Here is a 25,224-nt window from a genome sequence, read left to right on the forward strand (position 1 = left end):
ATATAAAAAATGTTAATCCAGAAAGTGTTTTGTGTTTTGGCTTAAAAGAAGTAGCATACATTATTGTTCTATAAAAAGTTATCCCCTTAGTTATCCGACTTTTTTTTGGTGATCATAGGTAGTGTATGTTAGTTACCATGTAACATGAGAATAACTCATTAGTTTTGCTATTTATTATTTTGGAACATAACTTTTTGCTTTTCATATTTCTTAGTTGTGATGTTTTTGACACGATAATACTTAAAACACATTTTTTAATATTGATTTTTATAGCTTGGGTTCGAAAGGGTTAAAAATACTGAACAAAAAAGCAACTATAAAAAAAAAATTGAAGTGGTTAGACCTAAGGCATGAAATGTTTATTATTTTAAGCTCCTCGCTCCACATTTGTTGCCCAAATATCTTTTCTTTCCGGCCAATTTCAATCGAAAGTTTAAAGTTTTCAAATGATCACATTTTTTATGTTAAAACTTTAAATTCAAACTCTATCAGAAATCTACCAAAAGCCAATAACTTTTTTTTTTTTAAGAAATCAATAGTTTGGTTCAAAAATGCAGCTCAAATTTCGTAGAAATCATTGTGGTGAGAGCAAAACTTTTAAACTTGAAAATAGAGATTTTCAATAGCTCTATAAGAAAAAAGTTTTAATATGACATTATATTTCAATTTGATCGTAAATAAAGAAAACGTTTAAGAACGAAAAGTTTATCCAAGAAAAAATCATACCTCTCCATCTCCATACATCAATTTAATAAAGGCCTTGACCCTATCCGAAGCCAATTTCATGTCACTATACTCCGTACTTGGTACTACTCTGCTCGGACACAAAGCTGAACGGATGAACAATATTATTCATCAAAAATTTCTTATTAAATATACGAGGAGGACGAGAAGGTTACTTTTCTTTATTCTCATCATATTCATAAGTTTTGATAAAAGTATATTTTAAGAAACTTTTTTTTTTTTGTATTCTTCATCGATGCATCATTTATGAGGGAAAACTTTACTTCAAGATAGGAACTTTGGTTATTATGCTTGACGACGTGCGTCCTTTCTTTAAATTGATTTTTTTCTTTTTTTTTTCGTAAAAATAAATTGCATATGAATAGGCTGCTTAACTCTTGATAAGTTCTGATTCTAAAGCTGAAGATGGCTGCATATGATGATGCTTTACTTTGAAAAGAAACTGAATTTGAAAATCTATTAAGATTTCAATCTTAGAAAAAAGTTAGAAAAAAAGAAAAGCACATTGAAGTCTTCTAAAGTAGTTATTTTTTATTTAGTGGAACTCTGCAAGTTGAGCCTTGAGTGTTGAGGTCAAAAAATTTTTACGTCTTTCATTATGTATGATGGCGCTACAAACTAATAACTCCATTCAATAGCTTCTTTTAGCCAATTTAATCTGCAGATAGCCGTCTTCAATTTCATTTATCAAAAAATTCTATTTAATATTCAAATAATCCTTAAATAGTGTCGTTATTTAATTTAAACTTTCAGCATTACATTGTCACGGGTGGGACTGTGCAATGAATTTATTGTCTCATTTTCAAATTTTTAACATTCTTCTTTTGAATTTAATAGACTAAAAATTTGCCTTGACCGATTTAGGCTTTTGCGTAAAAACATCACTTTACTTTATTAGTTGTGATATTCTTTAAATAATCATATTGTAAGTAGGGGAAATGGGGGCAAGATCGCCCACTTAGTGTTACAACTGTCTTAAAAACCAATAAAAAACATCATTTAAATATAATAAAGTTTTTATTCATTAAGTTTAATGTTTTTTGCAGAAACTCACATTATTATAAAAAAAATAAAAAATACTGAACCAAAGATAATACGTTTTGAAAAAACATCAAAAAAAAAAACCGTCTTGCCCCCACATTTGATGAAAAATCACAAAATTTATAGTAACTCTTTGGGGTCTTAACCGAAACTGCTAAAACTTACAGACGTGATCGATCTTACCAAAGGGCACCTATTTTATATTGCAAGTGTTGCCAATTTTACTTTTTTTTCATACAACATAGTACGAAAACCGTCCTGCCCCCATAGGCGGTCTTACCCCCACTTCCTCTAATTGGTTTTCAGTTTCGTAACAAGACCAATGGATTGAAATACTTGATTGTTTTGTGAAATTTTTGCACCCGGCTAACTTTCCCATAGAAGACTACTTCCACTTCGTTAAATTAAGTTAGAATTGTGTCAAAAATAATAAGTAAATATGGTTCAAATGTGGCTTACATCCAATCAAAAATCTAAATAATCAAAGTTTAGAAAAACTTTTATAACGTTTTTATAAAACTTCTTTTAGTTAAGATATTCTTATGAATTCTTAAAATTCTTGGGTCATTACCAAATTCAATATACAACAGTATTATCAAATAACTTTTCGAAAAATCAGTTATAAAAATGGTACGTTAAAGAATGGTACCATTTTTGTTAGCAATAATCTCACATTTTTGCTCTAAATCTATCAAACCTATAAATCTATTTAATTCGTAGTTTCCTTAACATAATGAATATTAGGGTGTCTCAAAGTGCTCAACTATGGAATTTTCAAATGTACATCATAGCTTTTAAAAGTTGCATTGCTTATTAGAATTAAATCCTGCGTTTACAATTTTCATTAATTAATATCTTTGGCTCGCTCAAAATATAGGAAGAAATCGAAAAAAATTAGGATTTTTAGAGATTTTTGAAATACATGATTTTTTTAATTGCGCCGTTTGGATAGAAAAAAATATATATATTAAATATTTTTAGGCTTTCTCATAAAAGATAATTTAAAGAAAAAACTTTTAAGGGGGGAAATCCCTCTGGAATTTTTTATTTTTGCATTATTTTTTTTTTTGCGTAATAAATTCATTTATCAACCGAAGAAACTATTTTCAGTGGTCTTAGCCTTAAATGAAGCCTCAAAAGTCCCTAGATAGTTCCGAAACCTACGCGTTCCGAACCTTCCACAGTACGAAAACTAAAACTTTAAATGCATTTTTGTCGAAACGCGTTTTTTTTTTTCGCGCCGTGCAAAGTAACTCAAAAATAATGAAGCTATCGACTTGAAAAAAAAACCAAATTACTCGTTAACTTATTGGCCATTGCATGAACCTAAAAGTTCAATATAATTTTTATAATAAATATTTTTTTAGCAATTTTTTTATAAAAAAAACTTTGTGTTTTTTCGTTTTTTTCGTCTCTAATTTTTATTTTACACTTTTATTTACTAAATTTTTTTTATAAATAATTTTGTGGACTTGGGCATTGCATGGCGCAAACTTTAAAGAGCTATAGAGCCGCCATTTTGTTTTTATTTTACTTCAAAAAAATTGTATTAATATAGCCCATAACTCACTCTCCCTTTTAATCTTTTATTATAAACAATTGGTAATATCTCAGGCATTAATGAACCGATTCAAAATTCAAAGACTTAATTGTCTTGCTAGACATCAATTATAATATTTACTAATTTTGTTTAAAACGACACTTACCGATTTTGAGATAGTTCCTTTTGTTTATAAAATTTCAGGAATTTGCAAAAATTAACATTGCAGCAAGATTTATCATCCCCAAAAACATACAATAAAAACACTCCCATATTGCGTTGATCTTAAAATCTATAATCAAAGCGGGTAGGTATAAAGTTTAACATGAGTAGGGGTATAGTTTTTTCAAATTAACTCGAAAAATATGGGTCATATAGAAAAATTTATTAAAATAAAAGTTATAGAAAATAAAATTTTCCACAAGTTTTACATATATAATTTTTGTCAAAAAACAAAAATGGCCGAGTTATTCACTAAAACGTGTTTTACATTTAATCCAAGATGGCGGCTTAAGCACAAAGTCGATTTTCCCGAAAAACTGGTTTTAAGCTTTCAGTGATCCCCTCTACCGTTCCATTTGAAATGTGACTAAGCTAATATACTTTTCCAAATTTCAATAAATGCTTTCGGTTTTTCAATAAAAATTATTGAAAAAGCTGTCTTCCAGAGGGATTTCTCCCCTTAAGCTTCTATTTGTTGAAATTGAACACTTAGTAAAAAAGCTGTGAAATAATAAGCGAAGGAAAAAAAATCGTTTTTTCTTTTTTTTTTTTAACAACTTCAACCGATTTGAGTGAGCCAACGATATTATAATTTTTTTTACATAGGTTTTTTTAAACCTCAGACCCTCATACAACTTTTGACCACTATTACATTGTAAAATTAGAGTACTTTTTTTCGGCCATACAAAAGTGACACACCCTAATGAACATATTTTATAAAGTTTTTAAATTCACCACTGGCACTGTGTTGAATGAAACATTTTTATTAGTTCTCATAAAAGTTCCATTTATATCATAGTTTTGTTGGTACTTAAACTAGAACTTACCTTTTCTTCACTCAAGCTAATTTTATGGACTCTTTAGAGTCTTGGCTTTTAAAAAATGAAACATTGTCATAACTGCATTATATTTTTCCAACAAATTTTGGTAATTAAGCAATCCGTGATTTAACCGAGTCGATCTGTGATTTTACTGGGAAACCTATGTTTCTACCGAGCCGCCTCGGGGAATTGCAGAATCAATTACCAGAAGCGGAATTGAAGAAGCATTGTTAGAAAATAAATGCTCTTGTTTTTCACTTTTATGTTAGTTTACTTGTAGATTATAAAAGCTATAACACAATATTTTAAACTAAAAAAAATCTTAAAGAAAATCCAAGTGAATTTCCACATTTTTAAAAATGTTTACGTTTTTATTTGAAAATTCCCATCTAACTAGCTACTGTTGTCTTCTGACTTTCTCATAGTTCAATTTCCAAAAAAAAAAAAAAACAAAACAGTTTTGAGAGCTTGAATATTCGACAAAAGCCTCAAGGTCACAAGGATTGAAATCGTTTCTCTTTTTCATAATGTAAATAACATTACGATTTTTGCACATTCAGAAAACTGGGATCGGATAATCATTTTGTTCCAAAAATTCGTTTTTGTTGCAACAAAATTATAAATACTGAACAAACAATAAACAGCTTTTGAAATAATGAACATTTCTATGTTTTTGAACACAAAATAATTCATAATGAACATGTTCTTTCAATAATGAACAATTCATTATTATAATGAACGGATGGTCACCGTACCTATAGAGCAAGTAAAAAAATATTAAAATTTGCACAAACTTCGAAATTTTGACTTTTCAAGAATTTATTGGAGATTTTAGGGTTTTCAGAAGATTTTTATTTATAACAAATTTTTGGTATAAATATCGAAAAACCCTGATACCAGATTGTTTAAAAAACACAAAAACTTTTAATTTACAAAATTTAGAAAAAACAACAAAATCCAATACATTCATAAATCTATACAGGGTGTCCGGTAGAAAATGGATAAGCCTAAAATGGCTGATAGGTGCACTTTTGACTGTTCTGAAACCGAATAGAAAAAGTTTCTATCGCAACCAGTTTAGAAAATATTACCTTTTTTTCGTTCAGTGTACTTTAAATTTTATCATCTTACGTTTTCTTTAACCACAACCACGAATGAATGAATTTTATAAATTTCTTATTTTTATAAATTTCTCACTACATAAGAAGTTAAAAGTTTTTATAACTGTTGCATCTTTTCTTTAAAAAAATTTTGAAATTTGTTTTTCGATGCAAAATGTAAAAAAAAATATTTTATGAAAATTTTCAAACACCTGTGGTATAAAAAAAATCCATAAGAACGTAGGTGGCCAACTTTTTTAAAAATATGCGCGTCCAAAGGGGATTGCAGAATGGTAAAAGTTTTTATCAAATCTAGAGTTACTAGCAAGTTATTGGTACCAAAATGCAAAACCAGCCTATTAATTTAATAAATTATTTTAACTGTAAAATCTTAAGTTTTTCACATTGCTGCCGCAAATGCATGGATTCCATCAGTTTTTTTAATAAGTCATATTTTACAATAATTCTTCTTACACATAACTACTAAAAAAAGTGTTATAACCGTTGAACAATGGCTATAAAAAAATAATTTAACTTTTTTTTAATGCAAAGTAGAAAAAAAACTATTTATATATGATTTCGTTTACTTTACCTACATAAATTCATGTTTAAAACTTCGGAATTTAGGGCACTTCTTCCTCAAGTTAACCAAATTCTATATATTTGTCTTAAATCAATTTTCCCCACCCTATTGATTAATCCCATTAAAGTATTGTCTAATTTTCGTTTTATTTAAATCTTAATTAAACAATAATATATTTATAAAATTTACCGCTTCTACGTTCTTTCAATTTGAAACAAAATAAATGAACCTCTAGGTATTCTAATTGCTGCTGCTGTGCAAATACCTATACAAAATAAACTTCTATTTAATTAATTGTGATGGATATTTTTGTTAAAAAACGTATCTAAAAATACTATATTCCATCTCAACATTGATGCCGTCTAGACTCCACACGAATCTATTTTTAAAGAAAAATATTTGTATAGGCTACCGCATTAATAGAGCTAAGCATTCCCTTAATACAAATTTATATTCATTCTTAATACCCAGCATCCTCCCATTTAAGGCAAAAAATTATTTTTAAACGCACTCAAAAAAAGGGAGCTTTGTTTTTCTTATAACAACCATCAACACCCACCCACTACCGCCCGCCCTCTGTCTCTCTCTCTCTCGTTATTATTATACTTAATCCAAATGCTCAATACTAAAATGAATATAATATTAATCTTGTTCTTTTACAGGTAAGCAAAAAACCATCAGCAAGCTGTCATTGTGATAATCTTTTGCTAAGCTTTGCACAAATTTTATATAAGCAAAATAATATAACTTTTCGTTATTCCTGTGAATTTGTCTTAAACTACACATTGACACAAAAGATCTCTCCCAAGGTAAGTGTGATTAATTATACTCAACCAGCCAGCCATAGTATTCAAAAAGATGATATTAAACTGAGTTCACACAAAAGTGTGATCTATAACATCTGTATACAAAACCATAATAAACTTCAATCTAACCAACCAACAAAAAAGAGGGTTACCTCTTGACATAAAAGCTTTTAACTATAAGTTGATGCAAACTTTTGTTTGTAGTATCCCACTCACATTTTTTTATGATATCGAAAAACTCAGAGAGAGAGTTTTGAGAGGAGAAAATAAAACGCTTTTCTACACAAAAACTCCACCAAGTTGGCTCATTGAGATACACCACATCCATGAGATTTAGTTGTAGCTTATACCCCGTCCGTCATGGTTAGAAACCATATCTTAACAACAATTTTGTTTATTTCTTTTTTTCTTTTTCTATTGTTGAATTGAAAACAAAAAATACAAAACAACAAAAAAAAAAATACTCCCCATTTTCTCTCAAAACAAGTGATTTTCGGTGGAAAAAAAAGAAAGATATAAAAAACATGCCATAACAACCATCCATCCATTGTGTATATCGTATACGTTTTTTTTGTTTAATCGTCGGTCGTGTATCGTCGTTATTGTTGTTGTTGTTACATGTCATTTTACCGTCACCGTCATCGTTGTCGCCCTTGTCTACATCGTGAATTCATCGAAAAAAAACAACCCTTTTTTTTCCAAACAATACAAGTTGTGCTTTTGTCAATTAAACTACATGTATTCAATGTAGCTGTTGTCATTTATTGTTAAAAATAAAACCACACAAATCCTTAACTCAATACGGGGCTGTCTATTCAATGAATTAAAATAAAAGAAAAATTTAAACAAAAAAAAAAAGGACAAAAGTAATCTCTTTATTTTTGTACTTTCCTTTCACTCTGTGTGTGTGTGTGTTTGTGTGTGTCTATTGCTGTTGTTCTATTCTACTTTTCTATCATCAACAATTATTGTTACATAAACACCAAGGAAAAAATAAAAAAAAACGAGAGATACTCAACACACCCTGAAAAAATATAGAATAAACTCAGTAGCAGCTACAAAAAGGAGCAAAATTTTTTATGCGACAAAAAAAAAATATGTTAAAAGCTGAAAAGGATACTCTTGTGTGTCACAACAAATAAAATAATTGTTGAAGTGTTTTTCTTTTTTTAAGTAATTGCTAGCGTTTGACCTTTCAAAAAAAAAAAAAAAAAAAAAATTGTCTAAACGGTTAAATCAGGTTGAAAGGCAATTAGTCAAGAATTTAATATTGCCGATGTTTTGTTAAAAAGGAATTGTTGAAAAATTCTGCATGATAGTGAAAAAATATAAAATAAAGAAAACTTAATCTTGCTGAGTTTATCATAAAATGAAGAAAAAATAGTGATATTTTAAACAAAAATGTAAATATTCATTTTCCTAGTGAAAATCCAAGAATTTAAAACTCCATAAATGGACGAATGAGTGAAAAATAGAAACGATATTTTTAAAAATTTATAAAATACCGTTTTAACTAATATTTTCGGTTAAATAGAAGAATTTCATGTGGTTTTGACTTAAAAAATTAGAATATCGTAAATACGATATTTACGATATTTGAATAAAAAGTCGTATTTTGAATAAACATTAAATAATAAACATGAAAAACGTAGTGTCACACAATTTGATCACACTTTGAAGAAGATACTCATACGATATAAGAGTGAGAGTTAAAATAACTTAAAAAAATAATATAAAATGATAAATTCAGTTAAATTTCCCTTGAATCATATTTCTCTAAGAAAAAATAAACATAAAAACGCCTAATCTATACGGTATACCATATAAATACTTAAAGAATCTGTATGTGGAATGTCGTTTAATATAAATTCATCTTCTTTCTACCCACTGCTGCTGTATTATTGTGTTATTGAAATAATCGCTATAACATGCTCCCAGAGCATACAAACGCAGCATCGAATCGAATCGAAACGAACGGTAGCAGCAACGGTCATAATTTAAATAAATTAACAACAATCGAAATAACACCAACACCAATTGCTGCTGATAGAAATATTAATTCTAAAGCACATATAGTGCATTTTGCACTTACACATTCCAACGCAAATTATAAAGGAGACATCAACGATGATGATGATGAAAATGGCGAAAATAATCCCGATAACGATGAAAATGAAAACAAAAAAACTTCATCCATTTTTAAATGCAATCTCTCAAAGTGTGTGTCCTTTCAGGATAATGTCACTGAGTTGCAACATCGTAAAGGACGTCGATTGAACGGCTTACAATTTCCCTTACACCCGTTGCAAGTTTTTGGCTGGTTTGTTTTAATTATTTTTGGCATTGCTTCATTTTGGGTATTGATTCCTTCGTTTGCTAGTGAGTTGCAAGGTCCCTTATACGGTCTTGTATCGGGCTTATATATTGTGCATATAGTTTCGCATTTAGCTGCTTTGTTAATTGATCCGGCAGATCGTGAATTACGTCGTTTACATCGTAACGATCGTATTGTACCGGAATTTGATCGCGCTAAACATTCGCATGTCATCGAGAACGGTAGATGTCACTTGTGTAATATACGAACTACCAGTCAACGAACAAAACACTGTTCTGTGTGCAATAAGTGTGTGGGGAAATTTGATCATCATTGTAAGTGGTTGAATCATTGCATTGGCTCGAGAAATTATGTAGCGTTCCTGATGTGTGTCGTGTCGGCGGTAGTTGCGACTTTGGTCATTGTGGCCGCTGCATTGGCTCAGATTGTTTTGTACCATTTGAATCCACAATGGCTAAGTTTTTGGTATATGGATGCCGAAGTGGCTGTAACGAGAGCTGTGGTGCAGCAAAGTTCGTTTAATGAGACTTCGCTGGATGATGTAACGCTAATGCCCGAAAATGTAACGCTCTGGAATGACACCATGCAGATATTCAATCAGAGTCTAGAAAATTCAACGGACTTTAATAACAATGATACAACAACTCCAACGAGCTTGGCCAAAGATGCCGTTGAAGCTGCAGCTGTCAACGGTATCGGATTCAGCGATACGATATTCCTCGTATTTATCGGATTCCTTGGTGTTTTGGCGGCCATTACAGCTGGTTTGCTTCTACATCTCTGCTTTTTCCACATTTACATCTCCTTCCTCGGACTAACCACCTACGAGTACATTCGCAATCACCGCCAACAACAGCAGCAACAACAAGCCCTCTCCACTTTGCCAAAAAATGTCACATACAACATGAACAACAGCAGCCCTGATGGCAGTAGCCCCGATTCGTCCAAAGACTCTTGCAGTCAAATGTATTTTTGTTCGAGTTTGCGCCACCCTAATAGTTTTCCCGATGATTTTCGTCTCTTCCAAGCCAAACCCGAAGACCGTCCTACAACACTGCATTGTTGCGAGAATTCCCGCGAATACCATCAGACTGCCCTCAAGACTTACTACATGTGCTCGCTGCTCGAAGCAGACGAGGCTACAACTGCAACTACTACAGCAGCAGCTGCACTTTCGGCCGCCGCCGGTGATATCGAAGCAGTGGAAAAGTGTAAAACCAAATCGTTCCATTGTTGTTCGAAATTCGCCCAAAGGCGGCGAAAACTCAGTACAGCAGCGAGCAAGGCAACGCTGGTGGGGGAGATTGAAGCCTCCGCAACAACTCGATCTTTCTTGCACTTTAGCGAACAATGCACTTTCTGCACATTCCACATAAAGACTCCCCTCAAGACTGAGAATGTTAAGACCATTTCGAAGCATCATCGTTGGCGGCGAAAATGGAATTGCTGTTCAAGTGTGCCTGACAGTCCTGATGTGCCGAACGATATTATTTCGACAATTTCGATGGGAATTAGTAATGGCTCAGATGTTGAGCAACAACATGGCAACGGAGTGATGATGGGGGGCAACAAGAAAAACCCAACTCAAATCCCGGTGCATTTCATCAAGACAAATGGTGCCAATTTTAAACAGCCTCAGAGGCCTCGCATGAATCGACCCTGGCCAATAGCCCGATTTCGACACATGATGCGAATGATAAATCGATATCGGAGACCTCGCTGCCGACACAACGAATCCATGGCAAATGCTGCCGCCAACCAACATCCGCCTCAACATCCCGCCCCCACATGCAATGTTAAGCAAAATCAAATCCGGCCAATACCCTACCCTCCGATGTATGAGAATTCGAGCAGCAGTTCACCGTCAAGTGATCATAGCAGTGTTCAGTCGATAGAAACTATATTGCCAACTTCGGTTATCCGAGACGAAGACAACAGCTATACCTATAATACAGCTCCTCATGGACTGACAATGCCTTCAGCACCACCTCCTGCGCGACGAAAGATGCCAAATCCCACAGATTTAGACGAACTGGCAGATACACTAAGCTTTTCACATATTCCTACAAATTCATCATCATCATCCCATCAGAGGTTAACAACATTGAATTCGGTTTATCGGCGACAACGAAGGAAACATTTTTTGCGACAACGTTCGCCAACTTTATCGCCGATACATGAATCGGGTTTGTCAAATCCAACATCACCACAACCGTGTCGTCATGGGATGAGTGCATCATGTTCACCAGCTACAGTGTCAAAGAGTTTATGCGGTTCTGAATTGAAAGCATCTAATGGATCATTGAATACTGATAGTGATAGCAGTAGTGCTACTTAGAAAGAAAGAGTGAGTTCTATATAAATGCAATTGCGTAGGTCTTATACAAGCTGTTGTTTATTGTATAGTCTTGAACAATAAATGCATCCAATAGGGGATTAGGTAGAGGTACTCGAAGTAGTTGTGTTTTTTGCTTTGTTGGTTTGATGGTTTTATTTAGTCATGAAGTTGAGAGTCAATAAAATAAAGATGAAGAAGAGTTAGTGATTACATTATATTGTCCGTCCTTTTTATAACTCAAGCTTCAAAAGCTTATAAACCTTCTTAAATTAGACTTAAAATTGCTTTATTAAAATGTTTGCTTAGTGTTGTAACCTTAAAAATACTAATAATCGTTTTTTTTTTGTCTCTCAAAATAGTTTCCACACTTGTTTTATAAATTTTTCGGTCGAAATCTTTTGTTCTAGATATTTTTTGGCAAATATCGTAAATACGATATTTACGATATTAAACGAATAATATTGAATTTTCGTCACATATTACATTTTAAACCCAAAAATCTCCTGTATACATATATAAATTTCATTTTCAAAGAGTTTCTCTTACGATATTGGCGAAACAATCAGTATTGACGAAGTGTTTTAATGTTATGATATGTTTAGTTATTACTTAAAAATATAACATAAAATAAATATGTCTTGGAATAAATCAATCAATCTTTAAAGAATTTTAATATTGAAGTCGCTGATTTCAAAAAATATCCTTTCTATGATAGAGGATAGCAAACGAATAGAAACGCATTTATCTAGTTTCAATATATCCTTTATGTGTCAAATCCATCTTCTCTAAGTCCAGATGTCAGAAACAAAAAAAAAAACACAAAATAATCTGATACGTTTCATTCAGAAAGAGTAAATAAAAAGTTTTCTTTCCAATTTCATATTCCTATTTGATGACGATAATAAATAAAAATTGATTTCAAGCAATATTTTCAAAGCTATAAGAAAAAAAAATAAGGAAGAAAATTTATTTTTTTTTTCTTTTTGATGAATATTTTCTTGGCATCCTTCTACATAGAATTATATTGTATTTCTCATTGGAATGACAAAAGTAGGTATATCTACATATATATAAAATTAATTTATATCTGCTTCGAATTGTCAATCAACGTCAAAAACCGTCTGGGCTTTTCCGAATAACATGATAAATCTGTAAAATTCTTCCTTCCGTTGTCTTTTACGTTTTAATAAATTTAATATAGTTACATATCGTTGGTTTTGGAATTAACTAAACCTACAAATAAACAAGAGGTTCACACAAAATAGACGGCACTTAAAAGCTGACAATTTTTTTTTTTTTTCAAAACAATAAGACATCATTGTACCTAAAATTTAAAAATTAAACAAAATAGAAGAATATTTAACCTACATTATTTAGGTATTTTCTCGCATTGACAGTTCAAACTTTGAATAATGCGTCTTAATTAAGGTATATGAAGACAATTAGAATTAAAAATTCCGGTTACAAAATTAACTAAACACGGTATTTCCTATTATTGCGTTGCCAGCACACAACCTGCGGAAAGAATCTTTTTGAGATCGAATTTTTTTAAGATACTAGTATTCCTCCTCTGGAACAATGAAAGGACTATTAATTTGCAAGTTGTTAACCTTCTCATGTGATATTTTTGAAAAAAAAAGTTGTGAACTATGAAGAGTGAAAGGTAATATCGTATGGAATTTTCATATTTTTTTTTATTTTTGCCAAATATTCATATTGTGCGTTAGTTCTATGTTATTATTTGTCCCCTGACCTGATTAAAATAAAAATAGGTAGGTATACCTTGTCACAGTGAGAAAATTCAAATTTGACTAACCTAATTTGAATTTGTCAGTGCAACGATAAAATATTCCCCAAAACATAAGCTATAACAAAACTGGGACGTACCAGATTCGACAAATCTTTTCGATCTTAAAGTATTGATATCGTATGCAAAGTTCAAAAGTTACAAACATCTGTTAAAGGTTGAACCTTTTTTCCATGTAAACGTCAGAACTGTAAAAAAGTAAAATATGAAAGTGGGCCTGTGTTTATTTACATTTTTCATATTGCACAGAGTGCTTATCAAAGTCAGGCAGAACATCGTCATACGGAACTGGAATTTCATAGGAGATAGTTCTGAAGAACTATTTTTTGACGTGAATATGTATTGCAGGTGACGAAAATCGCAATTCCCCAAATAGGCCTTCAGAAGTTTTTTTTTGCATCTGGCGTGAATGTGTGTTAAATATTAAGTCTTGAAAAGCCGTCATTATTTGGCTTCAAGAGGTCAATATCAATGGATACAATTTTAAGTTAAGGACATAATCTGGCATAATCTGGCGCCTCCTGCTCTTTGATTTTGTATTTGTCAATGTAAACTCTATGTTTGAAAAGCCTTAAACTTGTTTTATTCTGAGCAGTGCGATTGAACCTACAGGTTGTCTTCTTACCCCGTACCTATTTTTAGATAGAAAAAGAATTGCAAGACTTTCTCGAAACATATTCAAATACAAAATATGAGGCATTGAGAACGGGAGTGTAACAGCCCTAATTTTGCTAACAATGCTACTCCTGTTTAATTGGTTCATTGCGAACAAGAGTAACTTTTTCACGTTTTTTTGGTAAAAATTATGTAAATTACATTGATTTCAGACGATATTTAATTTGAAACACTTCTGCGTCGACCAAAGTTGAACAAAGCACCAGATTGCGCATCTCCTTGCTGAGATGCCGGTGCATGTTTTAAATAGCTCAGACGGGTAATATCGCATTTACATTTTGCACTGCGTGTTTATGAAAGTACCATCACACATCTTGAGGAGTTTTTCTGTAAACATGAACTAAGTCATCGCCAAAAATAGCTCCTAACGATATAATGCGCTGCACAGTGTGACAGTTCGCACACTTAGCGGGATTTAATTAATAACGCTCACAGATTATAACTTTTCGATGATTTTTTTTATAGAATTTACATCAAATATATACAAAAAGAAATTAAACAACGATTTTGTTAATATTCTTTCATATTTTCAACCAAAAGAGGTTTAATGGGGTTCATTTTTGCGCAAAAGTACGATAAAATTGTAACGAAATCTTGTAGAGGAGGTAAAAACAAGAATTTTTTACTACAGGAGAGAGGGTCAATTTTCCCCCCTTTAAGAGGGAGGGACAATTTTCTAAAAAATTACTTAAAATTAAGAAAAAAATATTTAAAAAGATTGCAACACTTACAGTTTTGAATGATACCTTTTTCAAAAGCCAACATTTTATACTAAATTCTTATTTTTAAATCAAGTTATTTTAGTAAATAGTTTTTGAAATAACCAATTTCAAAGTCAAAATTTGGGAAAAAAAGTTTTAAAAAACACATAGAACACTATTTTTTAAAGACTGTGGATGTCAATACAAAATTGATTGATAAATCCAACTGCTTCAATTCACTCATTATCAAACACTAAAAACAATATGTTCCTATGCCTTCTAGCTTTTGAGAAAATTGAAAAATAAGGAAACTCTTTTCTTATTAGATTTTTATTTATTAGCTATTTTCCATAACCTTGGCTTTTACAGTGCCACTATCAAAAATAGTCTTTAATATTTAACTTTATGAATATTTGCTGGCATACAAAACCAGCTATAGTTTCTGATATATAGCTCCCTCGTTTCTCTTGCAAATGTTTCAAAGGAATCCCAAGCGCTTCTAAAATAATGTGAAACATTATTCGATTCTTGTAATTTCAGCAGTTTTTTCTTCATCTCTGAAAAATCTTCTGGCCGTGTTGCCATCTAACATCTAGTCTATAAGCGATGTGTAGGATACATTCCATAAACCGTATCCAAGAGTGTAGCGGACTTAACCCAAAGGACAGTGCTTGTTGGTCCACTTCCTTTTGCGAAAGTTTGGCTGAATGTTCATTTCAGATGGTTTTGCTGCGCAAATGTAGCATATTTGTGACGAAGATGTTATAGATGATAAGGGAATTTCATCTAAAACAATTTGTGGCAGTTGAATGATTTCATTTAACCAATCACAATTATTGCTTTCAAAGCGTTCTCTATGACGATTACATTTGGCCATTTTTTCGTCAAACCTCAAACATAAAGTTTTGATGGTTCCCTTTATTGACTTAATTGCCTCTTCAGAAAATGAAAAATTATTTAAATTATCCATAACGAAGGAAAACACAGCATCGAATTTTGATTTTGTAAATCCAAATATCAAAAATTTGTTTTTTCCAAATTCGGTTGGCATCCTAGAGTACGAAAAATTTTGTATGAGTGTCGCACCTGTGCGCAAAAAGACAAAACACTTTTTGGTTCCACATATACACAGCTTTAAAACAAAAAGGGTCTTAACCTTGAAAAACACTGTAAAATTATACATTTTGTCTAATGAACACATAAAACAGATAGTTTTTCACTAATTTTTTGCTTCCAAGCACCCCCATTTTTTATGACAACACTTTATAAAAAAAAAACTTAAGTTTAAAATCATAAAAATTATATTAAATATAAAAAAAATAAACTTTTCCTTTAAACCTCACGAACCACTTGCAACAGAAGCTAATCCACTTGACACTTAATAGCTTTCTTTTAATATTCTATGCTGATTGGCTATTCTTTTCTGTTCGACTATTTATTTCGTTAGATATTCGAGCACTGAATATAGCCGTAACCGTACAAAACCTTACTGTATCAAATTATTGTATAAAAGTCCAAATGAGAAACATGACCCAGCCATCTCAGTCGCTGCACTTTGGCTAGATCACATCATCACTCGGGAAATAGCAGTGAGAATTGTCATACCGCTGAATATTTTTGGCAAATATTTGTTTCGCCATTATTTGTTGTTTTTCAATCAAGTCCTTTTGCATAAATTTGCATTTTTTCAAACCATTCAAAAAGCAAAGATGCATTAAAGAATTGAACCAAATATAAAACAAAAATAGTTTAAACTTCGAAGCTTATCGAGAGGAAATGTTTCACATGTTTGTGTCCTCATTTGCCGACTTTCAGTGCTTAGGCAAATCCTAGCTAACTCTATGCCTAAGGAACAAAATAATTTATAGAAATTTATTTCACCTTTCCACCTACTACATGTTGCAGTTTTGTAGCATAGTCAGAAAAGCATCTGGTCCAGATTTATAGCTATGGTAATGTCTTTAATTTATCTCCTTAACCCAATGAACATCCAACCGAATAAAAAAAAGTTTACAAAGTTGCAATATTTTATGTGCTCAGTAAGCTTAACATGTTTCACTTTAAAGGTTAGTATAACCGCGCCTTTTTTTTTTAAATGAATTGTTTTATTACGAAAAGGAACAAAAAAAAAAAAAAAGAAATTGTGTGTCAAAGTTTTAATGTCGCCCGTTTTAATCCTGCCAAGTAGTAGAGTAGTTATAAACTTCTCTCCTCATTCAAGTACTTTTTTCGTGCCTGCAAAACTCCAATTAACTCGCCAAGTACATAAACTAACTTCCTTACTCAAACTCCTGTAAACGGATATGCTCCATATTTGTTTGTTTACTTCTCTGCGAAAGTTAAGGTTTTTTTTTTTTATTTAAATTTAATTTGCTTTGCCTTTGACTAGATTTGCTTCGTTTTTAATATTAAATTTTTATATTTAAAAAAATTAATAGAAATTGAGCTCAACTTCAAATGACTAAATAAAATTTGACTAAACATAACTGAAAGCATATAGAATGCATTTTAATAAAACCAAAAAATATGAAATTGCCTAAAATATAAAATTACTTATAGATGAATTTTTTTTTAGATTAAAACAAAATAAAAAAAAAAAAATACACATTTTTTGTAAAAGTAGTTTTTAAGCTTGTTCATAAGACTAATTTTTAAAAATTTAACAGAAACAAAGAAATTTTCAATAAAAAAAAAAATAAAAAGTGAATAAATAAAAATGACAAATTTAATGGAATTCGTATTTTTCAAAAAAATAAAACAAAAGATAGAAAAAGTTAATGTGTGCAATTATTAGACTGTGTTGTGTTAAAAAAGGATACGAATAAAATCAAATTAATGCTTTTTTTTTTTTTAGAGAAAAACATAAAATGAAAGCATAAAATCTGTACCGTTTCGCTGTTTAAATAGAACAGAAAATCATAAATCACTTGTAGATGAGTACAAACTAACAACTTTTATCTTGACTAAAGATTAATCAACATTTTTTTTTTTTCAAAGTTAATTAGCTGAAATTTGCATTTAATTTTCATTGTAATCTCATTTTTTAAGGATTTTTTTTTTTATGTTTCATGCCTGGTAAAAAAATCCTTTATGAAAAATCCCATGAAAATGTTAAACCTTCTGACTGACGCAGATATAATATAGCTTAGAGGTTTTTATTAAACATAGATACTCTTTGTCCTCTTTACCTGCTTTACAGAGTAGAGCAGAGATGGCAAAAATTGGATTTTTTTTGATTTCCTACATTTGTTACGTCTACTACATAAATGAGGTAGTTAACGTAGTTTAATGTAGTTAACGTAATTAAATGTAGCAGACGTAGCGCTAGACGTCAAAATGTAGTTTGAAATGCCAATTTTACCACCAAATTGTCAAAGTCTTATTCAAATCGAAATACATAGCTGTGATAGTGTAAATTTGAATAGAATATTTGAAACCAGATGGACTTGGGGTGGTTTCTTTGAAAAGGTTTTACTTTACGAAACCAAATTCTCACGAAAACACAGCTATTTTTTTTAAATATTTTTGAAATATAACGTTTTTTATGTAGTTATTGCACGTAGCAAATGTAGGTAGTACATGAAACAAATCAAGCGAGTAGTTTATTCGATTAACTACGCGTAGTTAACCGAGTAGATTACCTGACGTAATCTACTCTGCCATCTCTGGAGTAGAGCCTTGTTTTCGTTTAAGAAAAAAATATTTAGAGGATAATCCGCATAGTCAAGAGTTTTCTCAAGTAAATGTTCGATCTAGTTTTCGGCACTTGAGTTACTCAAAACTTAAGAAAAGTCAAAATCAAATTTGATCTTATAAATACGTTTGAAGAGAAATTTGAAGAATATTCTTGAGCATAAAATGCTGCTTAGAAGTTTAGGTACTAAAGAAAAATTTCACCGCTCAATTTTTGTTTGGTTAGGCTGGTCACATTTGGAGTCGAAAAAAATATTAACCGGACTTTCATTGCATTTTCTTGTTCCTTAAATGTAAAATATAAAAATACAAATTGGCACATTTAAACTCCCCACATTTCTTCTAAATTTACACCCTCAATTTTCAAATTAATTTCTTGATGATAGGGAAAAAGTTTGTAACGTTTCGAGCCAAAGGGTTTGAAAATCTGTAGTTACTGTAGGAGTTGAAAAGAACAAAAAAAAAATAATTCACACCATGCAACAAGGGTTTTATTTTAATAAGTTTGATGCACTTTTCCAATGTTTTTTGAGTTGCTGAACTCGAATTCGAACTCAAACATTTTCTAGCAGCGTTTTCGAGACATTCCCGTTACAAAATCTAAATAATCGATTTAATGCTACTTTTTTAGCTCTATCTCTAAACTAGAGTTGCTAGAAAAAAAAAAAAAAAACTGAGAAAGATTTGAAACCAGCGATGGCAAATAATAAAAAACAGTCAAGAAACTTCATAAAACAAAAAAGAAGGTGCAATTTTGTGTACCAGTTTTATAGGCCACTACCCCAAATGAAAGTGAGGGTGGCTTACACCGTGAGCTATTTTGCATTCTGCCACCATAGAATACGGCTCTTTTGGTCCTAGAAAAGAAATACGACCATTCCAATAGCTCTTCAAGTTTTTTTTGTTAGGGTATGCATTAAAATCTTCAAAATACTCTATGAATGTGTCGCATAAGTTTTATTTGCTTTTTACTAAAGATACACAATGGGGCATAAGATACTACCTTGTGGTACTCCAAAAACTCTATTTTTTTTTTAAAGGAGATGGCACATTTTTGGGCCCAATGTGTGCACTAACGAAATTGGTATCAAATGAAAGGTGACAATAAGCACATTACGTGGGTAAAAAATTTTCAAATTCGTTAGTGGGGTTTTGGAGATATTTGAGTTTGAAGTTTCGGATTTCAAAATCAAGACTTCAGCTATTTTTTCGAACAATTAATCGTAGAATGCGTAATAATGGATGTACAGAAATAATATTGGTATCAAAAAAAAGATGAACCAAATTTAGCAATTTAAGGTCTGAAAACTGATATTAAAATAATTTTTGTTTTTTAAGAAAAAAATTTTTTAAATTGAAGCACGTGACAGTTCTTTCCAATAATTTTATTCAATACTTGGCATTGTCTCCTCTAGCGCTTATGACAACTTGGAGTCATCTATTCATTCCACGAATTAACATTTGAAGGTTTTATTGTAACTTTTCTTTCACTCCAATTTTCTGTGGATCAAGAATGCTTCGGCCGCAAATGCACTTTTTTCAACATTTCCTAGACATGTTCTATTGAATTCAAATCCGAATATCTGTGTGGTCAATTCAAGGGTGGCATATTTTAATCTTGAAGATATTTTCAAACCACTCTAGCATGCATTATCGTGCATCAAACTGAACTGTGGACCAAATCTAGGGGTGATTGGAACCGCATGGTGTTCGAGGATATCAGTCAAGTATTTTTGGGTATTTAAAGTAGGTCTAGGAGAGCTCACTAACTCCGTAGGTGTTGTAAAGCAGAGTTTACTTCATGAAAATTTATGACTCATCTCTAAAAGGTTAGCGGGTTGACAGATAGACTTCAGCATATCTCTCCAAATCTTCCCCACAAACATTTTACTCCATACCTTCAATTTAAGATCACTCCTGTCTTATTTGAGAAAATAACCACGATACTGTGAGACAAAGTAATAGTAGGAATTTTCTGTAAAATAAATATGATGTGCGTTAAATTTGAGCAGGAGTGTAGATGATAAAAGCATTTACACATCCATTTTCAAAAAAAAAGGAGAAAAAAAAAACAACGACGATGAAGGTGATGTATTTTGGTTTTTGTTAAGGATGAGGTTGATGTTGATGATGTTCTTTTCAAAGAATTGAGGATTTTGATTTGAATGTGTTGTGTGCAAAGAGTAAATGAAATCCCATTAAGCTTAAGTCAAAAATTGAAATACAATTTTTATGTACAATTTCGTGGAATTTTGAAATTATTTTCCAATAATTAAGGAGCAAAGTATTTGAATAATATGTTGTGTGTTCATCCTTGACCTGACATTTTGGATTAATTTATTATGGAGAAAGATTACCAGGAAATGTTAAGCCTAGTGAATATTGATTTTTGGAATAAGTTTCAGAAATTTTCAAAATGAAAAATCATCACAAAATCTTGTGAGGCTTTTTTCCATAAGAGCGATGCGACTGGCGATGCCGCAGCGTCATGTCAAGTTACTTGACCTTTCTTATTTATGAACCACTGATATCTGAAACACTGATATCTAAAAAATCAAATCAATCAAAATACTGTGAATTTCAAACTTTCTTCACAAAAAAAAAAAAAAATTCCCACTAAACTAAACCTACATACATACGATTTTTGTGAAATCGCCTCTTCAGAACTCATATCTATTCAAATTGATTTTTAAACTTGCGTGAATTCATCTATTTCGAAAATTTCCATGTGCGTTTTTTTTCTTCTTTTCTAAGTATGAATACGTTAACGCCTTTCTAAATTTTCTTTCGTTTCATAAAACCATTAATTATAAAGTCTCCTTGAATAGGTTAAGGTCAACAAAAGTTTTTTTTTTTTTTTGCTACACTAACATACATGGTGTCCGTCGTAGGACTTATTCCGCCTTATTTTAACCTTTTTCTTATGAAAAGTATAGGTACAATAAAAAAAATATGTCTTGACACGCAACGTTTCTTACATCAACATTTATAGGGTTTTTGTTCCCAACCGTCCATTAACAAATTATATTTTTGTCAAATATGATTTTACACAGAATTATATTTATGAAATTGGAATTTATTGTTTTTTAACGCAGCATTTTTTTCTTCAAAAGAATAAAAGTTGTTGATGATTTTTATTAACCAATATAAAAAATTATAACAACATTTTTATTAATTTAAGAGGGGGTTAGTTGAAGTTTAAGGGGTGGTATTATATCAATATGATAAGTATGGTATTGTTCTATAAATTTATCAATCTTCGTCATAAAAGATGACATAATATCTGACAAAATTAAAATAAAAAATCATAAACTTGATGAAATCAAAACCATTTGAGAAGTTACCACAAATAAAAAGTTGAAAGATTTAATGCAAAATAAATGACAACTAATGTTTTAACTTGAAAACCGAACTTTTCGAACGTTACGTTTCCATTGGCCATACATCCGATATTAGGTATATTGAGCCATTATTTACATCGTGTCAGAGATACAGACTTTCTCAAAAGGGCATTAGCCTTTCTTTTAAAAGATAAACTATATGGAAACGAAAAATAAATGAAATAAACATTTAATAAGAGAAAAGATTTGATTTACTATTTCAATGTATCTTACTTTTTGGAAAAGTTTGCATTGCGAAAAAAAAAAATGATTTCTGTTCGACCGCATGTTGTATGTTCAATGTTCCATCATAACTTTTAAACTACTTCTCATAATTCAGCTAATGAAATGTCGTTTTAATCTTCTAATTTGTCCACTAGTTATAGGCTATGTTGATTTCTATTTAATATGGCACTCAATAGAGGAAAAATTTATGAACTATTTTTTTTTATTTTCACAAACTCTAAAAAATCATGCTCTAAAACCTCCATATGCTTTAAGGCAAAGTAGTGTTTATTGAAAAGTTCAAAAAGGTATAATTGTTCTAATTTTTGAAACTTTCATCTAGGAATTCTTTGGAAACTCTCTCTTAATCAAACTAAGAAGTGAGTTGATATTAACAGTTATGGAGTTGATATGTTCTATTAATTCCAATTTACAGTCAAATAAGACACCAAAAACAAAAACTTTACTTACATGTGATAAAAAAATCCGCATTTATGCTGATTGAATATTTCCAAACGTCATTAATACAAAAAATAAAAAGTAAAGGGCCTAAATGGCTGCCTTGTAGTATTCCAGAGTTAACAAAGAAATAGTTTAATGAGCAACCATTAATAAGCACGAAGAAGTATTTATTCAATAGATTAGATTGAAGATACGTAAGCTTTCACAAACTCCTTACACTCTATAGGCAAAACTCTTTTTTGTGTCGTCATAGGCACAAGCGAATTTGGTTTTTACTTATTCAAGTCGCTATATCTTTTTTTTGGTGTCAATATTTTATAGAGGTTACTCGTATGAAATCGATGTACAATTTTCTCAGGAATTCGAATATTGTATTCACAATTCCCAAACAAATATATATTGTCGCCATTATTAAGAGACTTTTTTTCGAACACTTTTTTGAAAAATCGTTATTTTTTTTAATTTTATTTCTGCCAAATTCGCAACCGTGTGTCGACAGAGAGTGAATTTACTAAGTAAAATTCGATTCAAGCTTGTCACATGATAAACGAAAGTCTGTAAAGATAGGTACAATCTTACTTTTTCTTACTTTTTAACGAGTCATGGCAAATTTTCAGTAAACTTCATGACTAAAGTTACAGTATAACGGCCTTTAGTAAACCCGTGAGAATTTGGCACAATGACAATGATTTAACCCTCTGTAGGCACACCTCTTTTTTGTGACGTGATAGGCACACGGGTGCGAATTTTGCTTCTGCTTTTTCATGTCGCTAGAACTTTTTTATGTCTCATATTTTATAGAGAAAACGTATATGAAATTGATGTAGAATTTTCCGAGGAATTCGAATATTGTTTTCACAATTTAAAAAAAAATGTATTTACACCATTATAAAGAGACTTTTTTGCACCCACTTTTTTGAAAAATTGTAATTTTTTCATTTTTGTCGTGCCAAATTCACACCCGTGTGCCGACAGAGGGTTAATATAAAAACACAAAGATTCACAAAAAATGGTCTGAGAATAATTTTGCAACAGGTTTATACTTTAACCTTTTGAACTTCTTCTTTTTAACTTTATTATGTAAAGGAATTATAAATGATTTTTGTTTCAAATACATGGAAATACATTTGAAGACAACAAACAATTAAAGAGGGAAAAAGGTAACAGCAATTGGTACCTACACTGTGTCTGGACTAGATAAAGAACTCTCGTCAAGATTATTGAACTGCAGTTAAAGCAAGAGATTGTAAGCGTAGTTATGCATACGTAAAACAAATCGAAAATGTCATAAAAATTACTTGAACCAATTTAACATGTAATGGGTCACTGTGGTGTATGTGGAACATTTTTTTTTTTTTAAGAAATCAACAGTTTAAAAATAAGTTTCTATCGTTGAATGAATATTGAAATCAGTTAACCTCTTCTGACCATTCATTAAGCTTTTAACATTTTTAAAACTTCTAATTTAATTAAAAAATTATTGGTATTTATATTTTCGAAAACATTTTGAAAAATTATTTCAAAAATTGCTACATTTTATCCCTACGGCTCTTTATCAGTGTTACTCTTCCTCGACTGTTTCATGTCCAAAACTTCTTAATTTTGCGGCTCTTCTGCATTTTTGAGTCCGTATTCTATCGTAAAAAGTTTTTCAAAAGCCAGAGAACCCTATAAATATTTTGTAGGTATCTTTTAGGAAAGTTCGTAGTTTAACGTCGAGCTAAATTTACAGATCCTCAAATAGGATAACAGATTCTAAATTTGAGTTCAGTCTAAAATCTTAATGCTAAAAGAGCTATTGCTCCAAATATTGGAAATCATCGCCTTCTTTCCCGATGCGACTTGTTCGCTTCTGCCTTCTGTGGAGACAACACTCCCAATACTTGTCTTTTCCAATACAATGCCAACATTTTAAGATCTTTGGAGTTCAATCCAATTTAATTTCTTATATTATAGGAATCCTCAATAGTCAATGGTCAATGGTCACAACTCATTATCCTGTCATTTGTCCTGTCATAACCCCTTCTAACCAAATCTAAATACATGTCGCACATGTCAATTTATTTTAATCATGTCACCAAATAGGTTTAATCAGTTCGTTGACATTTGCGGTTGGATCGATTGTGTCTGAGAAATAAAAATTTCTTGGAAAAGTAATTATTGTGACGTCGTAGTACACTTCCATAGAAAAAAGTTTCGCGTCATCTAAGTTCCAAATTTTATTTTGAACCAGTCTCTCTGTCGTCAGTCTAATAAATACTTAATCATTTCTAAAGATTGTGAGAGTTGTATTCCTACCCTGGCCACTTATGTGTAATTCTTAGAAGTAATTCAAACCAAAGCACTCAAATGTCCAATACAGTTATTTAACAAGAATTTTCTTAATCAAGTTTTTATTCTATATCAAATTGGTTTTCTTAAAAATCAAAAACGAACCTTAAAGGAAAAATCACCTCCTTCTCCATCCATTGTAGACATTTTTTTTAATGCATTTCATTGAAAATATGTCTCCATGGAAAAAAGACACAATCAAAATATCAATATTTTGCCACAAAACACAGAAAAAAAATCTTTCAATCCAATTCAATATGTTTTTTTTTTTTTTTGTATTGGAAGGTATGGAACACCTTTACCTTCAAGAAAAAAAGTAACCATGGGCACCTGTTAAGCTTATTTATATTTGAAATCCAATACTAATGGAAAGATAGGGGAGAAGGGGGGAAAAATGAAAAGAAAATAATAATAATTCCT

General features: G+C 31.0%; 1 protein-coding gene across 3 annotated transcripts in view; it reads left to right on the forward strand.

The window, feature by feature from the left end:
• Nucleotides 1-25,224, forward strand: part of LOC129914428 (tRNA-dihydrouridine(16/17) synthase [NAD(P)(+)]-like) — a 134,922-nt gene that overhangs the window by 12,331 nt on the left and 97,367 nt on the right. Inside the window, exon 2 of one of the 3 annotated variants that reach the window (XM_055993688.1) lies at nt 6,714-12,122. The exons of 1 other annotated variant lie outside the window; for it this stretch is intronic. In XM_055993688.1, coding sequence (XP_055849663.1) covers nt 8,786-11,530 — 2,745 coding nt within the window. In that variant the 5' untranslated portion in view covers nt 6,714-8,785 and the 3' untranslated portion in view covers nt 11,531-12,122. Of the gene's footprint in view, nt 1-6,713; nt 12,123-25,224 lie in introns of those variants that run through there. One more of the 3 variants, XM_055993710.1, reaches the window with a different exon arrangement.

The sequence above is a fragment of the Episyrphus balteatus genome, chromosome 1, assembly GCF_945859705.1.
Source record: "Episyrphus balteatus chromosome 1, idEpiBalt1.1, whole genome shotgun sequence".
Taxonomy (NCBI): domain Eukaryota; kingdom Metazoa; phylum Arthropoda; class Insecta; order Diptera; family Syrphidae; genus Episyrphus; species Episyrphus balteatus.